At 44.6% G+C, this 21293-nt stretch overlaps 1 protein-coding gene across 1 annotated transcript in view; it reads left to right on the forward strand.

The window, feature by feature from the left end:
• Nucleotides 1–21293, forward strand: part of TSNARE1 (t-SNARE domain containing 1) — a gene marked incomplete at its 5' end in the record, with an annotated part of 667552 nt that overhangs the window by 273506 nt on the left and 372753 nt on the right. Inside the window, 3 exons of the mRNA XM_059723464.1 lie at nt 5894–5984; nt 14514–14588; nt 15489–15545. Of these exons, the coding sequence (XP_059579447.1) occupies nt 5894–5984; nt 14514–14588; nt 15489–15545 (223 nt within the window). The remainder of the gene's footprint in view (nt 1–5893; nt 5985–14513; nt 14589–15488; nt 15546–21293) is intronic.

A 21293-nucleotide genomic window follows, 5' to 3' on the forward strand; every position in this document is an offset into this window, starting at 1 on the left:
TAGGGTGTTTTTTTACCATTGAGTGATGTTGTAGCCTTGATGGTCTAGAGTAATGGTTTTTAAGTTGTTGGGGTTTGTTTTTTTTCATTTGCAGACCTCTAAAAAACTTCAAATGGAGGTGTGACCCTCTTTGAATTGTAAATGTAGGTATTCACATGCTTTTAATCGTTCATAGCCATCTTTCACAGACCCCTTACACAGAGTCTGCGGACCCCCAAAAGGCTGTGGACCACAGGCTGAAAACCATTGGTCTAGGAGATATGTGAGAGGCAAGGGATGGTGTGGGTGATATCTTTTATTAGACCAACTGCATGGTTGGGATGGACTTAGACAAGCTTTTGGCATTTTGATGTTTTCGGGCCTTGTGCCTGGTTGCTGTGCAAGTGAGATGACCATGATACTTTAAGAACAGCTTACACCAGCAATTCCCAATCTGTGGTACGTATACCAAAAGTGGTACTCAGACAACCTGTCAGTGGTACGTGTTAACAGATTTATTATAATTACTGTTTATGACAAAAATTTGCCGGTCGTACTTAAGATTGAACTAAGAAATTTGCCGGTGGTACTTAAGGTTGTATCGTTTTAAATTGGTCTAAGATGGTTTAGATGGGGATGATTCTGCCTTGAGCAGGGGGTTGGACTCGATGCGTCTTCCTGAGGTCCCTTCCAGCCTTAGGTAGCTACGAGTCACCAAACTTCAGATTTCGACTCTTCGCTTCCTGGTCTAAACTGCCGTAGGGTACGACCGGACCAAGTTCTTCTTTTACCCTTCAAAATGGACATTGGTCTGAAGGAAAACAGGCCACTGGAGGTGACTGAAGGGATACCTGGATAGTTGTGTGCAGTTTATAGATGGATTTAAGTTCCTTTTGGATGTAGACAGCTGTGTAAATCTCATTTTCTAGTGTGTTGTCTTGACAGTTATGATGTTGTAAGAACATGCTGCAGAAAATTGATAGAGGAGGTATGGTGCCCTTGATGTCTCTTCCCTCTACGCAAACACCACCTGTTGCCATCGGATCTACAGCATCCGCCAAGCTGCAACCCTGAATTTCAATTGGATTTAGGAGGAACTGGCAGTGACTGTCCTTGAAAGTACCCCCAACGCCTCTAAGCTAAGCATTACTGTCGCACTCGGCACTCGTTTCTTCTGTCCCTGTCCGCCAGCTCTGCAGCAACAACGGGGCTGGATGAAGTCTTAGCATTTACTCCGTTTCTGTAAACTCGTATGGTCTTGTGGCATTTCACCACAACTGCTTGGCTTGTATCAACGGTGCCTGATATCCCAGGGCGGGATATTCCAGTTCCTTGGTGATGGCTACGGCTGTCTGCGGATCCACGCTAAGAGCAGAAACCGCTCCGAGACGGCACCGAGTCATGTTGCATAATGCAAACTAGTCGCATAACCACTCGAAGCCATGGTTGACTTGGGTGGGATTTGATCTGGCATTTCCAGGTGCGAGCAGGTGTGCATCTTCTGGCTCACACGGTCTCTCTCGTCCTGTCCTCGATGTTCTGCTTTCAGTGTTTGTTTGGAAAGCAGAGAGCCGGCATGCAGTGGTTTTCCTCCTGCAAATGCAATTTTAAAATTGATTTGAAGTGAAATTGCATCTTTTATTGGACTGGTCTGTGACCTTTCAGTGTTGGAGCTAGTGTAATGCCAGTCTTTGGGGCTATTGTATGTGACAGGAGAGGGGCGGGGGGTGGCTGCAAAGGATAAGTGCAACCCTTTGCTTCTCTCTCAATGCCTGCTGCTGCGTTTGAAGTCTGCCCTGAGCACTGCATCATATTTTGTACTTAATCCTCCACCAAGGATCTCGATACTTTCTATAAATAATGACTAATCTATTTAATTATACCCCTGTGAGAGAGAGGAGGGAAATAGATCATTTCACTTGTTTCAGTTCTGCTCTGGATAAATGAAGGACAGATACGGTACATCGAAGCAAGTATTCTAAGATTATCCAAGACTATATGCTAGGAACTATAGATGCAATGAACCCTATTTCCATATTAATGAACAAGGCAGTCATGTTGAATCCTGTAGGCTACTATTAGGTTATTCCTGCATTGCTTCCCTTTTTTATAAGCTCATATGCTTGCATGCGTGTGCCTATGTGTGCACACATGCATGTATATCAGTCTCTGAAGCTCTCATCCCATTTGCAGCCCTGCAGTACAGATTTGCTGTGTTGCACGATGTCCAACTTCGTTCTGTATCGCACATTCCTCCAAATAGGCTGTATCGGTATAGATTATATATTTAGCACACTGTTGTGTGGGTTACTTTGTCTGAAAATCAAATTGTATTCACTGGAGACAGCCCTTTAATTAACTTCCCCAATTCCATAGGGAGAGGGATATGAAGAAAGATGGTACTAACAGCAACAATAATAATAATAACAGCGACATATCTTATTACTTGGTATATATTAAAGTAAAATAAAATGCTGCAGGAGGTGGAATTCCAAGACCTCTGTTTTTTTAATGAAGATCTTAATAGCATCTAATGTAAATTAAATATAATCACAGTCTGGTTTCTGAACATGTCTCTGAGGCTGAAGCATAGTAAGTTAATTATGCTGACAACACAGCAGCAAGTACAGAAGTCAAGTAGCAACATGTTGGTAACTGGGTTGAAGATGGAGAAAGGATCCATTTTTGTTTTCTTTTTCTTTTCTTTCCTTTTTTTTCCCCCCTTCTCTTTTTCTTTTTCTTTTTTTTTTTTCCATTTTGCCGTGGCTTTTTCTTCCCCGAGGCAGATAAGTGAAGGATGGTATCCAAGTGAATAGTTGATGTACGGCACTCATTTATTATATAATGTGCATTAAATCACATTTGCATTAGAATTTGAACCAAGAGAGATTTTACTTAAGAAAATGGGGAGAAATGAATGCAGAAAGATGGCAAGGCATTTTATCATGTGGATATGGATTGCTGACATTGATCTTTCCAGCTCATTCTGTGGCTAGATCATATAATGAGGTAAGAAAGAAAGAAAAGATGGACTGGGCATCAACTTGTGTTATGTGTTTTGTATTATGTTAAAAGGAATTGCTTGTCACAAGGCTCAATCTTTGAACTGTTACTCATGAAGTCCTGCACTCAGGCGGATGAGTCATGCGAGGAAGGACACTGGGATCAGTCTATTAAGTCGGCATCCCTGTGACGATGACCGAGAGCGATGTCCCCAGGTCCGTGCCCTGCCGTGACATTTCCGAACACCTTGCATTTGGTAGGAGGCGATACCAACATGAAGGAATTAATCAGCCAATGCAATAGAACCTGGAAGTGCAAATAAATGAAGATACCTTTATTTAGCTAAAAGGAACAGAGAGCAACCAAATCTGTGACTCAACCAAGCCATTAAATACCTGTCTGTATCTTAGGCTGTTTTTAATTTGTTTGGCCTTTGTGGTGATAAAGGAGTTTCTTCTTCTGTATAGTCTGACTCGGTCTTTATTGTGCATCTGAAGTGCCGCTCGATGGCTCCGGAGATTCTGTCTTCATGGTACGCTAAGTTTTCATTTATAGGGTTGTTAGGTGCAATACATAAAATCACCATGTTTTTTATTACAGACAGCTGTCCCACCTGTGCTAGCTAGTTGGAAATCTTGGAGTTTTTGCTATAAGCAGATGGAGACTGCAGAGGTTTGCTGCGGAGGTGAATGCAGCAGCCAGTTCTGCACGTGGCACCACGTGCCTGTGGCTCGGTGTAACCCGTACCTGTGATCGGACCACTGTTACGATCCTTGCCCAGTTGATAGGCGCGTGTGTGTACTCTTGGACGATACGACAGGCCTATAAAAGGAGTGGGCTAACTGGCAGAGGACTGAAAAGACTCGGGGATGTGGGCTGAAAATTGACAGTCAGCAAAAAGGTACTTAGGCAGGCCTAAAAAGCGGGCAGGAAAAAAGCAGAACTTACAGGAGAGTCAGGGAGGCAGCACTCCTCCATCAGCCAAGCCCAGGAAGAGGATGCAGGAGTGGGAAGGCAAACTGCCTTGATTACAAGTGAAGAAGCACCAGGAGGGAGATTGCTGCTTACTTTGGAGACACCTTTGTCCCTGGAAAGACTTTTCTTGCAAGGGAGCAGGAGAGGAGGAAGGCAACTGCATTTTTTCCAAGCAGGAGATGCTAAAAGGGCTCGTGTGAGTCTTTGGAAGAGCACAGCCCTTGTCAAGGCCTGTGATACAATGGCAGGATGGGACTGTGGTTGCAGAACAAGAGTATTAGTCGGATGGTGGCATCAGAGTGCCCCGTTATGCATGAGCCTCTGAGACGGAGGGGCCCGTGTGTGCTGTTTTAACTTTAAATACAAACTACCATCCATTAATGCCAGCACCAGCTTATTCAGTGAAACGGTTGCCAATTAAGTGATTCTCTGTCATGAGCTCCCTCGCTGTGCCACGGATGTAATACAGACTGCATTTCCAAAGTGGCGAGAGCATTGCTTTCTCCAGATGTTTTGGAAACCTCTGCTACTTCTCTTCAAACACCACCACATTTTTTTTCCTCTTTGCTTTAAGCCAGATAGGGAATAGGGAGGTTTGTATTTGTGCAGGGAATAGTTTGACTTGGTAATGACTTCTAAAGTTGTCTGCTGATGTGCCGCGCATGGGCTCAGGTAGTTTCCCAGTATTTCTAGGATGCTAAATAACTTGTAAGAGATGGACACCTGTTTTTTTTTTTTTTTTTTTAAGAATCATCCTATCTACATATAATTGATGCACTTGGTTTGCATGCTTCTGCCCAGCTTTTTCACAAACAGCATCCTTCCAGCAGGGATGTGCAGTGTGATGAGTTGGGAATTCACATCTCCCTGATGAAAGGCATGGCGCACTTAGATGATGGCAAGTTCAGACCTAGACCTTCACCAGAGCTTCCTGGGTTGGGCTGGGCTGCTCTGCTGTTGGCATCGATGGCTTTCCCATGATCTGAGCCATCACTGTAGGCATCCTGCCTCTGCTTAGTGTGGCACCAAGCACGTTGTCGATCCTCAGCACCTCAAAACGTAAGCCTGAAACCTGGCCCGAGAGACAAATGCACACGGTGCACCCGAGGGAGGATTCTTGCTTCCTGCTAGCCAGATCAGCTGCCTTTTATGAGCATTACGCCTTGCCACTGCTACTGCCCATTTAGCGTTAAACCACTGCTAAGGCAGGGATAGCAGGGAGTGGACGACGCTAAGTTTTGAGCGCTGATTTGCCCTGGTCACCATCTGCAGCCTGCTACATAATCTGATCTTCTAGGTCCTCTCTCTCCCTGTCCGTCTCAAGTGTCAGCAAGGGAAGTCAAGGTTAGATATTTGGAAAAAAAATGCCTCCCTAGGCGGGTAGTAAAGCACTGAAACAGGTTACCCAGAGAGGCAGTGTCATCTCCATCCTTACAGGTGTTTAAGACCCAGCTCATCCAAGCCTGGTCTGCGGTGATGTAGTTGGGGCTGTTCCTGCTTGGAGCAGGGGGGTGTGACCTCTTGAAGTCCCTTAAACCTCATTTTTTACAATTATCTGTTACTTTCCCCCTTTTTTCCTTTTTCTTGTGGCCTCCCCTTTTCCCTGGTGACTGCTATTCCCTTTGTCTCTCTCCCCGCCTGAATGCCACCATTGATTATCTGTGCGCCGTTCCTTATTAAAACAGAGATCCAAGCCTGTTTTGTCTACCTGACAGCCACAGTGACCTTTCAGCCACAACCCCTCCAGCATTTACTGGTTCCTACTTAGTGCCGCTCCTGCTAATGCTGAGCGCAACTCCCCCTCCGCATCCCATATCTCTTCCATCACCGTAGTTGGTATTTTTTTGCTGTTTGTTTATAACTTCTGTGTGGCAAAAGTGAAATGGGTGGCTCATTTATATATATATATTTATATATATATTTTTCCCCCCTACAGGCATGAGACTCAGCAGGAGACCAATAAAACCATCACTACCAGCACCAAAGCTATCAAGCAGCTGTCTGAGGTTGTCAGAGGCTCATCCAGGGTATGTGCCCTTTGAGATGCCGTCTAGAGTGAAAGTTGGGTTCGTAAAAGCAAGTGCTCTAAAGCTGCTGAGCTCAGCGTCTCTCTAATTTCCTTTGTTCTGTTACAATGGCAGTATTCAACCGCGTGCTGCCTCTGCAAATTGGCAAAGCAGATGCCGGGACCACTTTAGTCGAGGGTGGGGGGAAAATGCTTTCTCCTGAGGTTAATTCCATGAGATCCAACCTATAGTATAGTGAAATCCCCGCTCTGTCGTAGCAAATGTTTAAGTTCAACAAGCAGCCTGGAACGAGCGGGTGAAAGCACCACAGAAATCTCTAGGCGATCTGGGGACTATAATATCCATTGAACAGTCAAGTAGTACATCGGTTACAAATGAGTAAAAAATCAGGTGAAAACACACCTAAGTGGCCAAGCAGTGTAATTCATGTGGATGTGGAATTCATTCGGCGCCACACGCGGGTCATTTCAATACCGAGAGGCAGACATGGAGGGAGGCAATTGCAGGATGGGGAAAGTTACAGCAAGGACATTGCTATTATTATATATATAACAGCAGGTTCAGCTTTTGTCTGGGGCAAAGCCTGTTCCTAATGTGTGCAGGTGCAGTTCCTGTTGACTTCAGTCAAATATGTTTGAATTGCACCCCCGCTGACTGCTGAGCAGGTTTTAATAATTGCCTATTTTTCTCCCATGTCTGATCAATTTGCTTCGCATATGTAACCTGCTACCCCAGATCCTACCGAGAACCAGGATTATCGTGTCTGGAGAAGAGCAGACTGAGGGGAGATTTGAGAACAGTCTTCAAATACCTGACAGGCGCTGGGAGAGAGGATGGGGGTGGGCTTTTCTCCGTGACCATACGGGCAGGACTAGGCGTAATGGCCTTAAGCTACATCAGAGAAAATTTTAGGGTAGCGATTGGGACTTTCTGACTATGAGAAGCAAGGCTGCCTAGAGAGGTTGCGGTAGCTCGATCCCTGGAAATTTTCAAGAGCAGGTTGGATTGACCCTTGGCTGGGACGGTCGAGTCAGGGCTGATCCTGCCTTGAGCAGCGGGCTGGGCTACGTGACTTCATGACGTTCGTTCCAGCCCTATTTTCCTATGATATGTCCCTGCTGAATATGGCCCATTGCATCCTCATTGAGGATGGGCTAGGATTTATACTGTGCACAACATTGCAAGCAGAAGCAACGTGAGTGAGAGCTCTGTGCCTTGCCTGGGATAACAAGTTGATCCAGCAGATGAGCAAAGAATACAGATCTCTCAGCCCTGGACCTGCTCTGCTGGATTTAGGAACCGTACTTCTCTGCTGGATATTATCTTGGTACTTCCCATTGCTTTTCCAAGATCAGTTTTCACCCTCTTCCTTCATTCCTTCAGGAGCAGAATTCCTTGAATTCTCTTCCTCCTTCCCTCCCTGGATCCGCTCAGCTGTTTTTCTTCAAAGTTTCCCAATACACTTCATTCTCGTTGTCTTGCCCTCCATCCTGGCTTCCACCCCGGACCCTAAAATCCCTGCCTCTTCTTGCCATCCTCTCAAATCCCATCTTTCCTGCCTTCCTAAACACAACTCCACCGCCCCTTCATTTAGGATGAACATGAGATAAGTTGCGTAAAGAAGGCTCTCTCCAAGTTGCATAAGGCTCTCTCCAAGTAGCCCTTAACAGCCCAAACCTGTGTCAGTGTGAGACCTTACATTGTGCCATAGAGAAACATACTTGCTGTTTCTTCTCCCTTTTCTGTGTTTAAACAGTAGTAAAAAATAAATTCATAAAAAAAATTAAAAAGTGGAGGTAGCGGCAAAGGGAAAGTCTAGCGAAGGCTACGGCAGTCTTGCAAAGTCAATGAACAGAAGAGGTGTTTGAATGATCAACTCAAAGCCAAAAGAAATAAATCAAAAGATAGCTCACGGCTTTATAGAGATGTGATGACCTGGCCGTTTCTCCACATCCCCCGGTTATTTCATGTAACACAAATTGGGTCCAAAGGGAAGTCAAATGAGGCTAGGTGAAAAGTAATTATTGCCTTACCCTTGGATGTTGTTCTCAGCTTTAGCAAAGTTGAGTAGAGGCTGTGATCAGAATGGGTTTCACTGTAGGAGAGAGAAGAGGTTTTGTTTTTTTGGGTTTTTTTTTTTATAAATACAGTACGTTTAAGAGCAGAAGGGAGAAGATGCAAACATTTATGATAATCTGAGAAATGAACTTGCAGCTCTCTTTTTGACGTCACATAATAACTTCTCCCACTCTACGGTCAGTCAATTTAACGGGGAGGGGTTGTTTTTGGGGATTTTTTGGGTTTTTTTTTGTTTTTTACTTTATAACAGTGTATAGCTTAAATAATTAAACCTACAGATTTTGATGTAAAATCTGTAGCCTTTCTCCCTTCTAAAATGAACGACTCAGATGGGTATTTGTGGCTGGGTCTCTAAGTCGCTCTGGGGGCTCAGGGGATAGTGTTCACATCAAGTTTCCTGTACCATGAGAAACCTTCCATTGATTTAAATCTTTATATCCAGTCCCTTCCAATCCTTTATCTATGTTCTGCTGTATAAAAAAAAGGAGATGTTTTTCCTTTCCCACAGTGATGTACAGCTAGCCAGGTGCATTATGGGATTTTTACCTGTCTTGTATTGAAGCATCAGGTGTCTGCTAGAATTTTTGGAGATGGGATGCGCAACCAATTAAATTAATAATATGCCTGGAACAAAGGCACTGGCATGAGAAGAGGCAGTCTTAGCTTAGATGGACTCACATAGGAAGGCTGACTCTCAAACTAGCATTAAGGTCTTGCACAGCAAAGCCTTTGCATAATACAAAGCCAGTCTTGCATTCTTCAAGGGTTTGTGTAGTAGCGAAGGTGAGGTTTGAATAGTCCCGTGATGGGGAGCCTAAAGCAGGGACCACGTATCGATTTGTGTGTGTAATGCAGTACCAAAAATAGTGGAGCTTTACGTATAAAATGGTAATGGGAGTATAGGAAATCAGAGAAAAGTAGGACTGGAAAAGACCCCCCGAAAGTCTTCTTGCCTAACCCTCTACTCCACGCAGGATCACCCTTGTCTGAACTGACCCATACACGTGTTTGCCTAATCTGCCTTTAGGGACTTCCAGTGACACAAAGTCCACACCCTCCCTCGGTAATCCATCCCAGTGCCTAACTGGGTATCTACCCTCATATATCTACCCTTAATCTCCCTTCTTGCAATATCATCCCATGCCCCTTGTAGACACAGAAAACGATTGACCTCCATCGTCTTTGTAACGACCCTTTTCTGTATCTGAAGGCTGTTCTCAAAGCCTCCCTCAGTCTTTTCTTCTCCAAACTAAATACAGGCAAGCGTGCTAATGAGCTGATGCTTTGTATATAATAAACCTGGCTGAGCTTTTTTCAGAGGTAAGAACTGACCACAAGCTCACCCCCCTTACATAGCATGTTTTCTAGACTTAGCATTTTTGTTGCCCTCCTGGATCTCTACAAATATTTCATGTCTGTCTTGGAAGTGCAGAGGTATTGCAGAGAGGCATCCATTGTGCCTGACTCCAGGCTAACATGTACGCCAGGAGGATAATTTAGGTCTGGGACAGACTTTCATAAACTGGTTTGACTTAAATCAGTTCAGTCTGATACTACATGCAACCATATTTATCTTAAACCCATTTCAGCCCTTTCTGGAAGTGGTTGATGTGCACTGAGCTTCTGGTCTGTTCCAGGTTTAAACTGATCTCTGATCACTTAAACCGGTTTGCGTGTAACTTCTGTCCCCAGCCATCGAGACTAACTGGCTCTGCAGAGAGGCATGAGATTTCAATGTGCTATGAACAGACTGGCCAGGTTGTTGGTGGTTGTCTCTTGCCAACAAAAGCTTCCCTGAACCAGTTAGTCTCTAAGGTGCCACCCTGCCTTCCCTTCTGACTTCCTTGAAATGAGTTACCTCAAACCAGTTATGACTTGAGCTGGGGCCTCTTTGGCGCTGAATAGAGTAGAAAAGCCACTTTCTATAACTCGCCTATGACATCTATTCGTACATCCCAACATACTATTCACTTTTCTATAACGATAATGTCTTATTGACTCCTATAGTCAGGAATCCGGTATATCGTCAAGTCCTCTCTGTAGTCCTGTAGCCCAGTCGGTCATTCCCCGTTTTGCATTTGCGCGTGTGATGGTGTCCGGAGCGTAGCACTTTGCGTTTTCCCTGATTGAATTTCATCTGATTTATTGTAGTGCTGTTCCTCCCTGTTCTCTCTTGGCCGCTGCACTTCTCTGTGCATAAGCACGCTGTCAGCCTTTGCTGTTGGTGTTGGTTTGTGGCGTGCGTGTTTCCTTGGAGACCTCGATGCCGCATAAAGAATTAACCACAAGGATGCGTTTGTGGTCACTTCTTACCTCTGCAAAAGCTCAGCCAGGTTTATTACCTACAAAGCATCAGCTCATTAACACGCTTGTCCAGAGGGCTACGAGATGTTAGTTCTGAGTCCTTATGACAAGGCAAAGGCATAAATCCTAATTGCTTGTGGCCCCCAAAACCTCATGGAAAGTCCCAAAACATCGCAGTTCTTCTTATACCTGGATCAAGCAGTGCTGTTTACACCAGGTATTTATGTAACAATCCACCTCGAATGACTAATGCTTAGATGTGTACAAGACTCTTTGATACCACCCTTATCCATCAACCTTAAGGATCCACTTAAACTCTCCTGCTATCTATCACCAGTGCCCCGATGATGCCAGCCAGCTTTTGAGGCCTGCTTTGCTCAGTGCTTTTAGCAAAGTCTTTATAAAAAGCCCTCTGCACCACAGGACCGGACTAGATGACCTTGTGAGGTCCCTTCCAGCTCTGCTTTCCTATGATGCTATATAAACTGGTCAGTGCTTATATTAATCAGTACTCCAGTCAGGCCTGCATAGCATAGAGCCTTTTTTTTTCTAATGCATCCTATTTTGAATCTTAATCCTGTTCTCTAGCGTGCCTGCTGCCCCACTTAGCTTAGACTCATCCACAGATTTAATGAGGGGATGCTCGGTTCCACTGACTGAGTCATTAATGAATATATTGAACAGTACTGGATGCAGAGCAAGTCCCCGGGTGACTGGCACATCCTCCCAGTCTGACATTAAGTCATTAATGGCTTCTTTTTGAACATGATTATCCAACTAATAATGGACTCGCCCTTCGGTAATTTCATCTAGATCTTATTTCCTTATTTTCCTGATGAGAACATTGTGGGAGCCGGTGCCAAAAGCCTAACCGAAGTCAAGGCATGTCATATCCGATGCTTTCCCCATCCGCAAAGCTCATTGACTTGTCATAGAAGGGCATTAGGTTGGTTAGGTATGAGTTACTCCTGACAAAACCATGTAATATCATAGAAATGAGGGTGGGAAGGGACCTCAGGAGATCACATCTAGTCCAACCCCCTGTGGGACCAGCCCCAACTACATCATCCCGGCCCAGCCTTTGCCTACCTGGGTCTTAAAAAGCTCGAAGGATGAAGATCGTTTCTTATCACATCGTAATACATAAGGTGTTTATAAATCAAATGTTTGATGGTTTGTTCTAGTATCGTTTCCCTTCGAGGAACAATAATTTGGTCACATTAAACTTGAATGCAGGGGAGACGTAGCGAGGTGGGAGGAAACTTTACAACCTGCCGTTAATTTGAGCAAAGCATCCCCTGTACCTTGTCCTAAATTTGGTGAGCTCAGGCTTGTCTCCTGCTGGAATGAATTCCAGGCAAGAAGACTTGCTGCCGAGCTTGCCCTCTTCCCCTGTACTTTAATCAATGTTGAGAAACTTGGCCTCTAATAAGTTGGCCTCTCTCTTTGCCCACAAGCCAGGGAGAATGAATATTATTACTAAAGGCCCGATGAGCCTGGGCCTCGGGAGTGCAGAAAGCATCATTTGGATGAAAGGATTAAATTAATCATTTGATGTCATTTTAAATCAAGGCTATTGGATGGGAACATATCCCCAGGATTACTACCTCCTGCTTTAAATATAGAACTGTGTTTGTATCTGTCTTGCCCTTTCTATTTAATAGTAGCAGGAGACCCAGCTACACGCGTTCTCTCCCTTTGGTGACATCTGTTCAATAGATTTGTTGTTGATTAAATAAATGCCTGGATTAAAAATTGTGGTCAGGAGTATTATGCAGTAATACACTTGCTTTTAGGTATGAAGTCTACCTGTAGCATTGCACCATCTTCTGTCTGTTTGTTGTATAATGACACGAAGAGAATGCTTTCTATGGCTGTATTTTTCTTCTAAGGTTCAGGCCAATTACCGCACTTTCCTAATAAAAATGGAATAGTATCATTAATAATAATAAAAATCTGGAGGTTTGTAACACGAACAGAAACTGTATTTCTTGAACGATGCCTCAACTTCAGCATCGGCAGGGTAATACCGTTTATTCTGGTCAAATCACAAAAGGGAAAAAGAAAGCTATTTTGGGGAAATTGCATTAAACTACATTAGGGGTTTTCAACCTCTGGCCAGTGGGCCAGATCCAGCACACGGTGCTGTGTCATCAGCCCACAGGGCTCCCCCAGGTCCTGAAATTTGGTGGTAGGGGAGTGGTGCCAAATCTCTGGATCCATGCAGAGCCCCAGGACCTCTGTGCTGGATCTGGCACCTGATCCCAGGGTGCAGGGCCTTTGGTGGTCTGCAGCTTGGGGAAGGGGCTGTGGCATGCAGGGGGCAGGAGGGGATGGGGCCAGACCCCCAGGACCTAATCCTGCTATGTGGACAGAGAGAATGGACAGTGCTAGGACCCCCAGGACCCAATCCTGGGACACGCAAGATGAAAAAGGATGGTGCTGGGCCCTGAGGGCCCCAAACCTGGTGCACAGGTGGTGGGAGAGGGCAGTGCCAGGCACCTAGGACCCGATCTGGCCTGCAGACGGGCTTCGTACCACTCATCCAGCCCACGAGGCCAACAAGTTGAGCACAACTGAACCGCATAGTCACCCCATAGTAGCGTTTGCATGCTGCAGAGCAGGCGTGTGCTGAATACCTTATTCCACAAGTGCCGGTGCAATGTGTCCCTTACTGTCTCAGTCTCATGCTGTCTGTCAGGCCGTCCATGAAACCAAATGGATCAACACAGGGGTTCTTTATTCAGGTTTTACCTTGTGCTTCCTCAAGCGAAACTCCCATCGACATCAGAGAGAGTTTGCCTTAGGCTAGGTCCACGCTAGAAAAGGTTTCCCAGGTTTGCTATACCGGCAAGAAGCTCCCCTACCATAGAGTCATCTCTTCTTGGGGCAAGAGATATTCTGGTTTTTTGTTTTTCCTTATGCCGCTTCTCCAAGAGAAATACATGATTCCAGCAAAGCCAAAGACATCACCAAGTCCGCATGCCTCATGCTTATTACTGGACCACCAAAAGCTTCTATTGTTAGATCTGGCCTCAGTCTTTTAGGCCATGTAGTACAAACCCCACTTTGATGTGCACCGTAGAAAGTAGGGTTGGTTAAGTGAAGTCCTCTGGGTTGTTCCTTAGGTATTGCCTCTGGCATTTAGCCAGGTGTACTTCTGTGTCCAGCAGCAAAACTTCTGGCGCTTCCCCTAGAAGTATTTCTCACCAGGAGCCTGCATAATCTAAATGCAGCCGGTCCCGTTTGGCACGTGAATGAGAGACGACAGTGAATCTGTGGAAGCTAGGTGATGGCGGAGGCTTGTTCTCAGAGCTAGGTTTTAGGCAGGGTGTTTCAATAACATGCAAACGCATAAACTGGATTGCTGCTTAGTATTCAAGTGCACTCCATCGAAAAGGCAAAGACAAGTACTATCCATGTTTGTAGTGCAGTGGAGACCTAGTGAATCCCATTCCTCTTGTCCCTGCATTGGAGAGCTTACAGCCTGCCTAAACCAGACAGACACCTGGGGAACGGGAAGGGGAAGAAGAGTGGCAAAGTGACATGACCAAGGTCACTCGGCAGATCAGTGACAGGTGCTCGAACTTTTCAGCATCCTTTCCACGGCTTGTACAGCTACATGGGAATCTCCTGTAGTGCCAGGCACTGTAGTCACCTACCCTTTTCAACATAGCCTCTTCTCCAGTGCCAGGAGGGTGCCTGTGTAGGCCAGAAAACAGCTAGCCAAGTTTGTGTGTGACCTCAAAAAGAAGTATGCCATGGGGCCTTTATTATTCATTTTCATGATGCTAGGAACTAGAAGGCAGCCATGCACCTGCCCCTCATTTTCATGCATGTCGTGCAAGCCATGTCTCCAAAGTGAAGAAGTCTAAGTATAGATCGTCCGGTTATTAGGGTTTCATGTTTACTTTCGAGGTAGCTCCTTGGGAATTGGTTCAGCCAATCTGAGGATAATGTATCCCCCCTACTCAGTCACCAAGACGGCTTCCTGTAAGCCTTGCTAAATTGGTTACTGTTCAGATATTGAATAGGTCTAATGCTGCTGAGATCAGGCAGAACCACAGCCCAAGGGCAAACACAGCTTCTACCTCCTGCAGTTTGCAAATGTTGATTTCTTTCTTTACTTTTGCCTTTTCGATACAGCAAGAGCGGCTTCAGCTGGACAGGTTGAAGAACCAGCTGTCCGATGCCATCCAGCGATACGGAGCTGTACAAAAGGTAGGAGGACGCTTACCCTGCCTTTCCCTTTGTGATGTGCGCGCTTGGGAGGATGTTGACCAGGGCAGCTGCGGGCCCTGATTTTTATTGGAAGTGAAAGATTTGGGGATTTTTCTTGTTCTCATTTTATTTTTAGGAATCCCTCCCCCCCCTCCCCCCATATAATTATTTCCACTGATAATTTATCTTCATTGCATGTGACAATGAAAGTAGGCTGGTAAAAAACCTATTTGGGTTTTTTGTTTGTTTGTTTTGTTGGATGTTTTTTAGAGCCACATTTGGGTTTTCAACATTGGGAGGTCATGTCATATATATTATACCATATCAGATATCATATCATATTGCATCAAATCATATCCTTTAGTTTTCAGTTCATTTGCACAGCGGGCATGGCATAAATGTCATGCCATTGCATTATGTCTATTGGCTGTCTGTCATGTTAAAACAGAAGTCTTTTCCTTTTTTTTTTTTTTTTTTTTGTGCCTCGGGGTTGAGCACACTTTGAGCACACTCCATCTGTATAGGGCATGTGACTTTGGATTTTATAAAAAAGTGCCAAAATTAGCCATTGCGTTTTGTGAATGCCCAGTTGCGTCAGGAAGCTGATCTGAGTGGCAAATTGCTACTTAACCCACGTCCTGGCTGTCATTTCTTAAATGCATGTTTTGGTTCTGATAACCTTGTCATGCTTGAAGTTTAAAAGACTTGTAATTTCAGAAGGCCTAACTTCAAGACCAGTTTTCGCTCTTTACTAAATTACAGGGTTATTTTACTTTCCTATGCATGTATTTTAATTCGATGTGAATGAGCAATGTTTAAGGCTACTGTTATATTTTCCCCCAAGTGTTTGACCCCTGTTTCCTCCACCCCTTTCCCTTTTTTTTTTTTTTTTTATTACAGAAAATAGCAGAGAAGTCCAAAGCTTTGCTTCCCACAGGGCAGAGAAGCAGTAAACAGGTAGGTGTGTGCATTCAACCTTTGGAGCAGCACATATGAAGAAGGCAGTCTCTCATCCCCTTACTGATGCTGAATGGCGCCTTATTCCCCCAAAAGCCCTCTCACTGAAATCCAAGAGATCGTGCTGTTTGTGTGCCGTTGGGAAGCATGCAGCGCCCTTGGCAGATGGCAATGTTCACAGACTCCTAAAAATAGACACGTAGAAGACACGCCAGGTTATCTTGTTCATTCCCCTGCCGACACCGAGCAGCTCCTCACTGCCTGCTTTCGACTTGCCTGTCCACTCCGGAGCGTCTCCAGAAGTGTTTTCATCCCCATCCCTGTCCCTCGGCCCTTGCTTAGGTTATTTTACAGGCTAATCAATTGGACGCATACCTGACACTGAATCTCAGACCTCTAAGGGGTAGTCACTCGATCCTCATTATGTAGCCACGATCCTTACTGCTTTATATTAGTACACATGCACAAAAAGAGCCTGCCCCCAGCTCTAGGAGCTTTGATACCATATTAAACATTTAGCACCTGGCAAAGTAGGCTGTGGCCTACGAAAGCTTGTGCCTCTTTGAATGACCAGGTTTATAAAGCGCCATCCAGCCCTGCCTCCTGCTTAAACATAATGCACTAAAAATAACAAAATCATGGCAGATCCCAAGGAATGTCCCTGATGCTAGGAGCTCAATCCATCCTTCATATAACTTCATTAACCTCATTAAAAGATTAACCAGGCCCTCAGATCCTACATGGCAGCATTCAAAATAGGACTTATAATTGATATTGGATGACAGAAGCATTGAACTGCACTCTTAGCATCAGCGCGTATATTTGAAAATGGTAAACCTGCACTTTCCTTTTCGGGGATCTTAGGAAAGATGCCGGTATGCTTGTGAATCCCTGTGTCTTCACTAATCTACATCTCTTGAGATTCGGCCCTACCTGTGTCCTAACTGTTTGTTACACGGATGGCATCAGTGCTTCTCATTAAGAAGTTCTTGTTCGGGCATTAGCGTGAAGTCGCAAACGGTCCTGCAAATGAGGCAGAAAGCGAAAATGTGGGCCAGAAATCTGTTTTAATTGTCAGGATTTAAATTATTAAGACTCAGTGTCTGACTTCATCATGACTTATTTTGTGTTGGGGTACTTCTTTAATACCAACTCAAGTTGCCTCATTAAATGTTTGCATTGGTGTCCTGGAGCTTGCAGAGGATCTACTGTATTTACTCGATTCTAAGATGAGGTTTTTTCCCCCCATTTAACATGGGAGGGAGAAGTCCCTTGCCTTAGAAATTAGCACGGGGGAGTGTGGGGACAGGTGGCTGCTGTGGCTTGGGCTCCAGCCCCTATTCGGGGCAATAGCAGCAGCTGTTGCTTCCCCCCTCACCTTGCTGGGCCCATCTCCCACCTGCAGTCTCTTCCCCCTCCTCCTTCCCATCCTCTCCCCCCGTTACCTTTTACTTTGTGGTAGCAGACTTAATCTACGCTGCATCCTAAGGCACTGAATACAGTCCCAGCCTGCCCCCATAGCAGTGGTCTGCAGCCTTCACTGCTGCTATGAGGACTGGGGTGAGGCCCTGCTCAGTGCCCTGGGCTAGAGTGGGGACACTCTGCTGGCACGGAGCAAGGGAAATGGCAAGGGGCGAGGGGGCATGTGGGTAGCAGAGGCTGGGCTGCAGGGAGGGGAAAGGGAGAGCAGAGGCGGGGGGGAGGAAGGAGAGGGAGCAGAGGCTTGGGGGGGCATCAGGGGGTAGAAGTGGCAGGGGACAGGCACAAGTGGGGGGCAAGCTGCTTGACCTCCCCTGCAGCAGTGGGGAGGACGAATTAAAGACGGTCCTCCAATAATTAAATTATATACAAGGACAATTATAATAAATTCATAAATTGTCCATGTATAGAATCTAATTGTCAGCAGGTCCTCTTGAATTCAAGGTTGTCTTAGATTTGAATAAATACGGTAGACTACTGTTGCTGTTCAGGAAGATGGTTGTTTCTGTGTGCTGCATTTTTCCCTCCTTATTCCCCAACAAGTGGTGGTAGATAATGAATGATTATTCTTGGCCACAGATGGCGTATTCCTATATGTTTTTTAGCCAGATTCTGATCACACTGAAGTCAGTGCACAAACTTCCAGCATTGTCATTAGGTAACCAGATTGATTCACTGTGACTCTAGATGGGGCATGCAAGGTCCTGATTTAAAAAGTTGGCCAGATCTGTCACAGATGATCATAGCCGGAGGATGTAGGAGGAGGAATATGTTTAGGAACAACTAATATTGTAGGAATAAATTAAATATTAAAGGAACACATCTTATAGGAATACATTTTACATTGTCATAATTAAACCATAATTGAATTCCAAGGGAAGGAGGGATGATACGGAGACCAGAAGAGTCTACCTAGTTTGCATTGCCCTGAAAAGAGTGTTTAACATGTTTTTAACCTGTTGTTTTAGGCAATGAATAGCCATTGAAATGGAGTATACATGATCAGGAATTTTCTCCCACTCCTTTTTTGCTTTGTTTTATTGGAAAGCATTGATTGTAAAACTCAAAACTTTTCATGAGAATGCATCAGCTTCGACAGAGTGTTTGCTGGGAAAGGGGACTCAAATCCAGGCTGGAGTTCATGTTCAAAATGGAAGTGCATGTGTTGTGTTACACACAACTTTAAAGTTGCTAATATGCTGGTGGTCAGGGCACTTCCCTGGTCCAACTACCTTATCCGGTTCTTATAGAGCTGGAAGGCACTGAACCAAGTTTTCTGTAGCTGCAACTTACTTTTCTTCACATTTTATGTATGTAAGCTTAATGTTAGTGACTTCTTTCTTCTCTGCATATGACAGGTGGTATTAAAATCTCTTCTTTGTTTTCATGACCTCGAGATAACACAAATAATCACGTGCTCATCTTTGGTGCCTGCAATATGGATGCACATGTGCAAATGGCGATAAACTTGTGTGTTTGCTTTTGCAATCCCTGATGTACATGTTCACACCTGGTGCATGTAGATTTTAGTGTGCACTAAAGGAACAATTTGAGCATCAACATACAGGAGTTTAAATGTCTTTGTGCATATCTGGGTCTGCCAATGCTCCTGCTGTGATGTAAACCCAGAGGTCCTGGCTAGAGGGTCTCGCACCTCTGCTCAGGGTTAACCAATTGCCAGATTTGGGGTCAAGAGGGGTTTTTACCCCACGGTCAGGTTGGTACAGCTTGTGGGAGTTTTTGCTTTTTTTCTGTAGTGAGGAAATATGGTCCTTTTTCTGGGATCTCTTGAGCATACTTTTAACAGCCTTTGCACCGGCAGGACGTTGGCTGCTGTGGTTCCCCTGCTTTACCTGCAGCAGGTTAGGGCGTTATGTCTTGTGTTGTCAGGGTCGATTGTGTAGCTTTGCTAAGGGGTTAGCCCAGTGCTTCTCAACCTTTTTAGATTCCAGGCACCCCTAGATAGACTCATGACACTCCTCAGGAAATGTCAGCTCTTAGTTTGCACGCCCATGTTTTTTTCTTGTCGACAGAAAAAATAACGGAATCGGGTTTTTTATTGCAAAGAACTGAGAAAGACCACAAGTATTCATTCCTGCTTGAAATCTTTCGGTTTATCTTATGAGCCATGTTTGTATGCTAACAATGCTGATGCTACATAGCAGCCTGCGGCACCCTTGAAAAGACCTCAAGGCTCTCCTTGGTGCCCTGGCTGAGGATCCCTGGGTTAGACGATGGGTTTGTATAGGATGGTTTGGATGGGATCCTGTTTCAGGCAGGAGTTTGGACTGGATGGCCTCTTGTGGTCCCTTCCAGCCTCCTTTTTCTATAATGCTGTGTTTGCATTGGCCATCTACCAGCACACGTTTGTATTCTTCCTCCATAGAATATAAAGATAAATTAAAAAAATACAGAGTTTGCTGTGGTTAATGTAATCTTGGGATTGATTCCCCCCCCCCATGTGCACAGTGGACAAGAATTGAAAGTTATAGCTTCCCACGGCAACTTTAACTATTCCATATTGCACATATATTAAGGCATTCAAGTCAGTACCCTGTACAGTAACACAAAATGCTGCATATATTCAGAGGAGCTGATTTATAGTGGCTGCGAGAACTGCAATGTGAATATCCTCGATCCTGGTACAGGTAAAAGCAGAATCAGGATGCTGGCATAAGGTTTATTTTATTGAATCGTCAGTTAATTATAGCAAGTGTAAACAGTGATGAATTTCCTATATATAGTCTCCTTCATATTTTCTCTTGGAAAGTTGTTTTCCTTCAGTAACATAAATTTCTATTACTTTGGGCAATTAACTAATTCCCCCATGATCCCTGGGTTGGGAGGAACAATCACATGCACAATTATGCAAACCGGCCAGTTGTTCCCCAGTTTGATTTTTCAGAAAAAGGGATTGAGGATCGGCACGTTGAATATGAGCCAACAATGTGCAGTTGTCGGGGAGGTGGGGGAGAGGTAATACAGTCCAATCAATTTATGGGGGCCTTATTTGGCAATCAGAAAGTTGTCCAATCTGCGGCATGTGTAATTAAATCTTCTACACTTTGTCTCCTAACTCAACCTCTGTCTGTGCAGGACTATTAGTAGCCATAAAATCAGTAAGGTCCTGCCAAGTACAAGACTGATGTTGGAGAAGAGGCATTCTGATTAACAAAGTAAGCAACCTCAATGAGGTGTGAACAGCTGAGATGAAGCTGATGGGACTCTCAGAGGAACATATTGACAACTATTAATGAGGTATGGAAATCTGAGAGAGTTTGTTCCTAGATGCATTTGCATCTGCCTACATGACAATCCCACTCAGGCAAATGACTGGTGGTGTTTTCATGATTTATAGGACTTGCTGCATTACCTGTATACTGGGAGGTATTACCAGGAGTGTCAGAAGCAATTCTTCTTTTTTCAGTACTGGTGAGAGAGCATCTTGGCATGCTCTATCCAGATTAGGGTACTGGACTTCACGAAAAAAGTGGAGAAACTGGGAAGAGGCCAGAGGACAGCAACAGAAATGAGTTTGAAGTCTAGAAGCCAGGACCTAAGAGGAAAGGTCAGAAGAACTGGGATTGTTTTAGACTGCAGAAGACTGAAGGGGGATTTGATAACAGTCTCCAAGTACAAGAAAGGTTATTATGGAGACAGTGGCACTCAGTTGTTTTCTGTCCATGGTGGGCAGCACAAGAAGTCATGGGCTTTAATGGCAATAAGGGAGATCCTAAAAAGTTCTCAATTATAAAGGGGGGTTTAGCACTGGAAGAGATGATTTAGAAAAGTGGTTGCATCTTCATCGCTGGAAACCAAGGGTAGGTTAGGGATGTATTTTCCTGGGATGGTTGAGGCAAGGGTGATCCTTCCTTGTGGTGGGATTTGGCTAGATGACCTCCTGATATCTTTTCCAATCCTATTTTTTTTCTACAATGATATAAATGTTCAATCAAGTAATGATGGTTTAGGCAGATATAAAACTGGATATACATATATAGGTAGATGTATCTAGGTAAACATAAAGCCTGCAAAAACCCCACCAAATTCAGCAGTGATTCCTGTAAACCAAGATAAAAGGAGAAATACCTCCTTCGCTTTAATTATTACTTCTCCAGCAGCACATCCTTCTACCAAAGGTCGCGATGGAGGAGTATTGTAGCCTGAAGCAGAAGAAAGAGTGAATTCAAAAGCTGCCTTGTTCTTAAGGATCCCGTATAGTAAACGCATCTCTTCTTCATGAATGCATCATCTTTAATGCACCTGCAT

Source organism: Alligator mississippiensis, chromosome 3, assembly GCF_030867095.1.
Source record: "Alligator mississippiensis isolate rAllMis1 chromosome 3, rAllMis1, whole genome shotgun sequence".
Taxonomy (NCBI): Eukaryota; Metazoa; Chordata; order Crocodylia; family Alligatoridae; genus Alligator; species Alligator mississippiensis.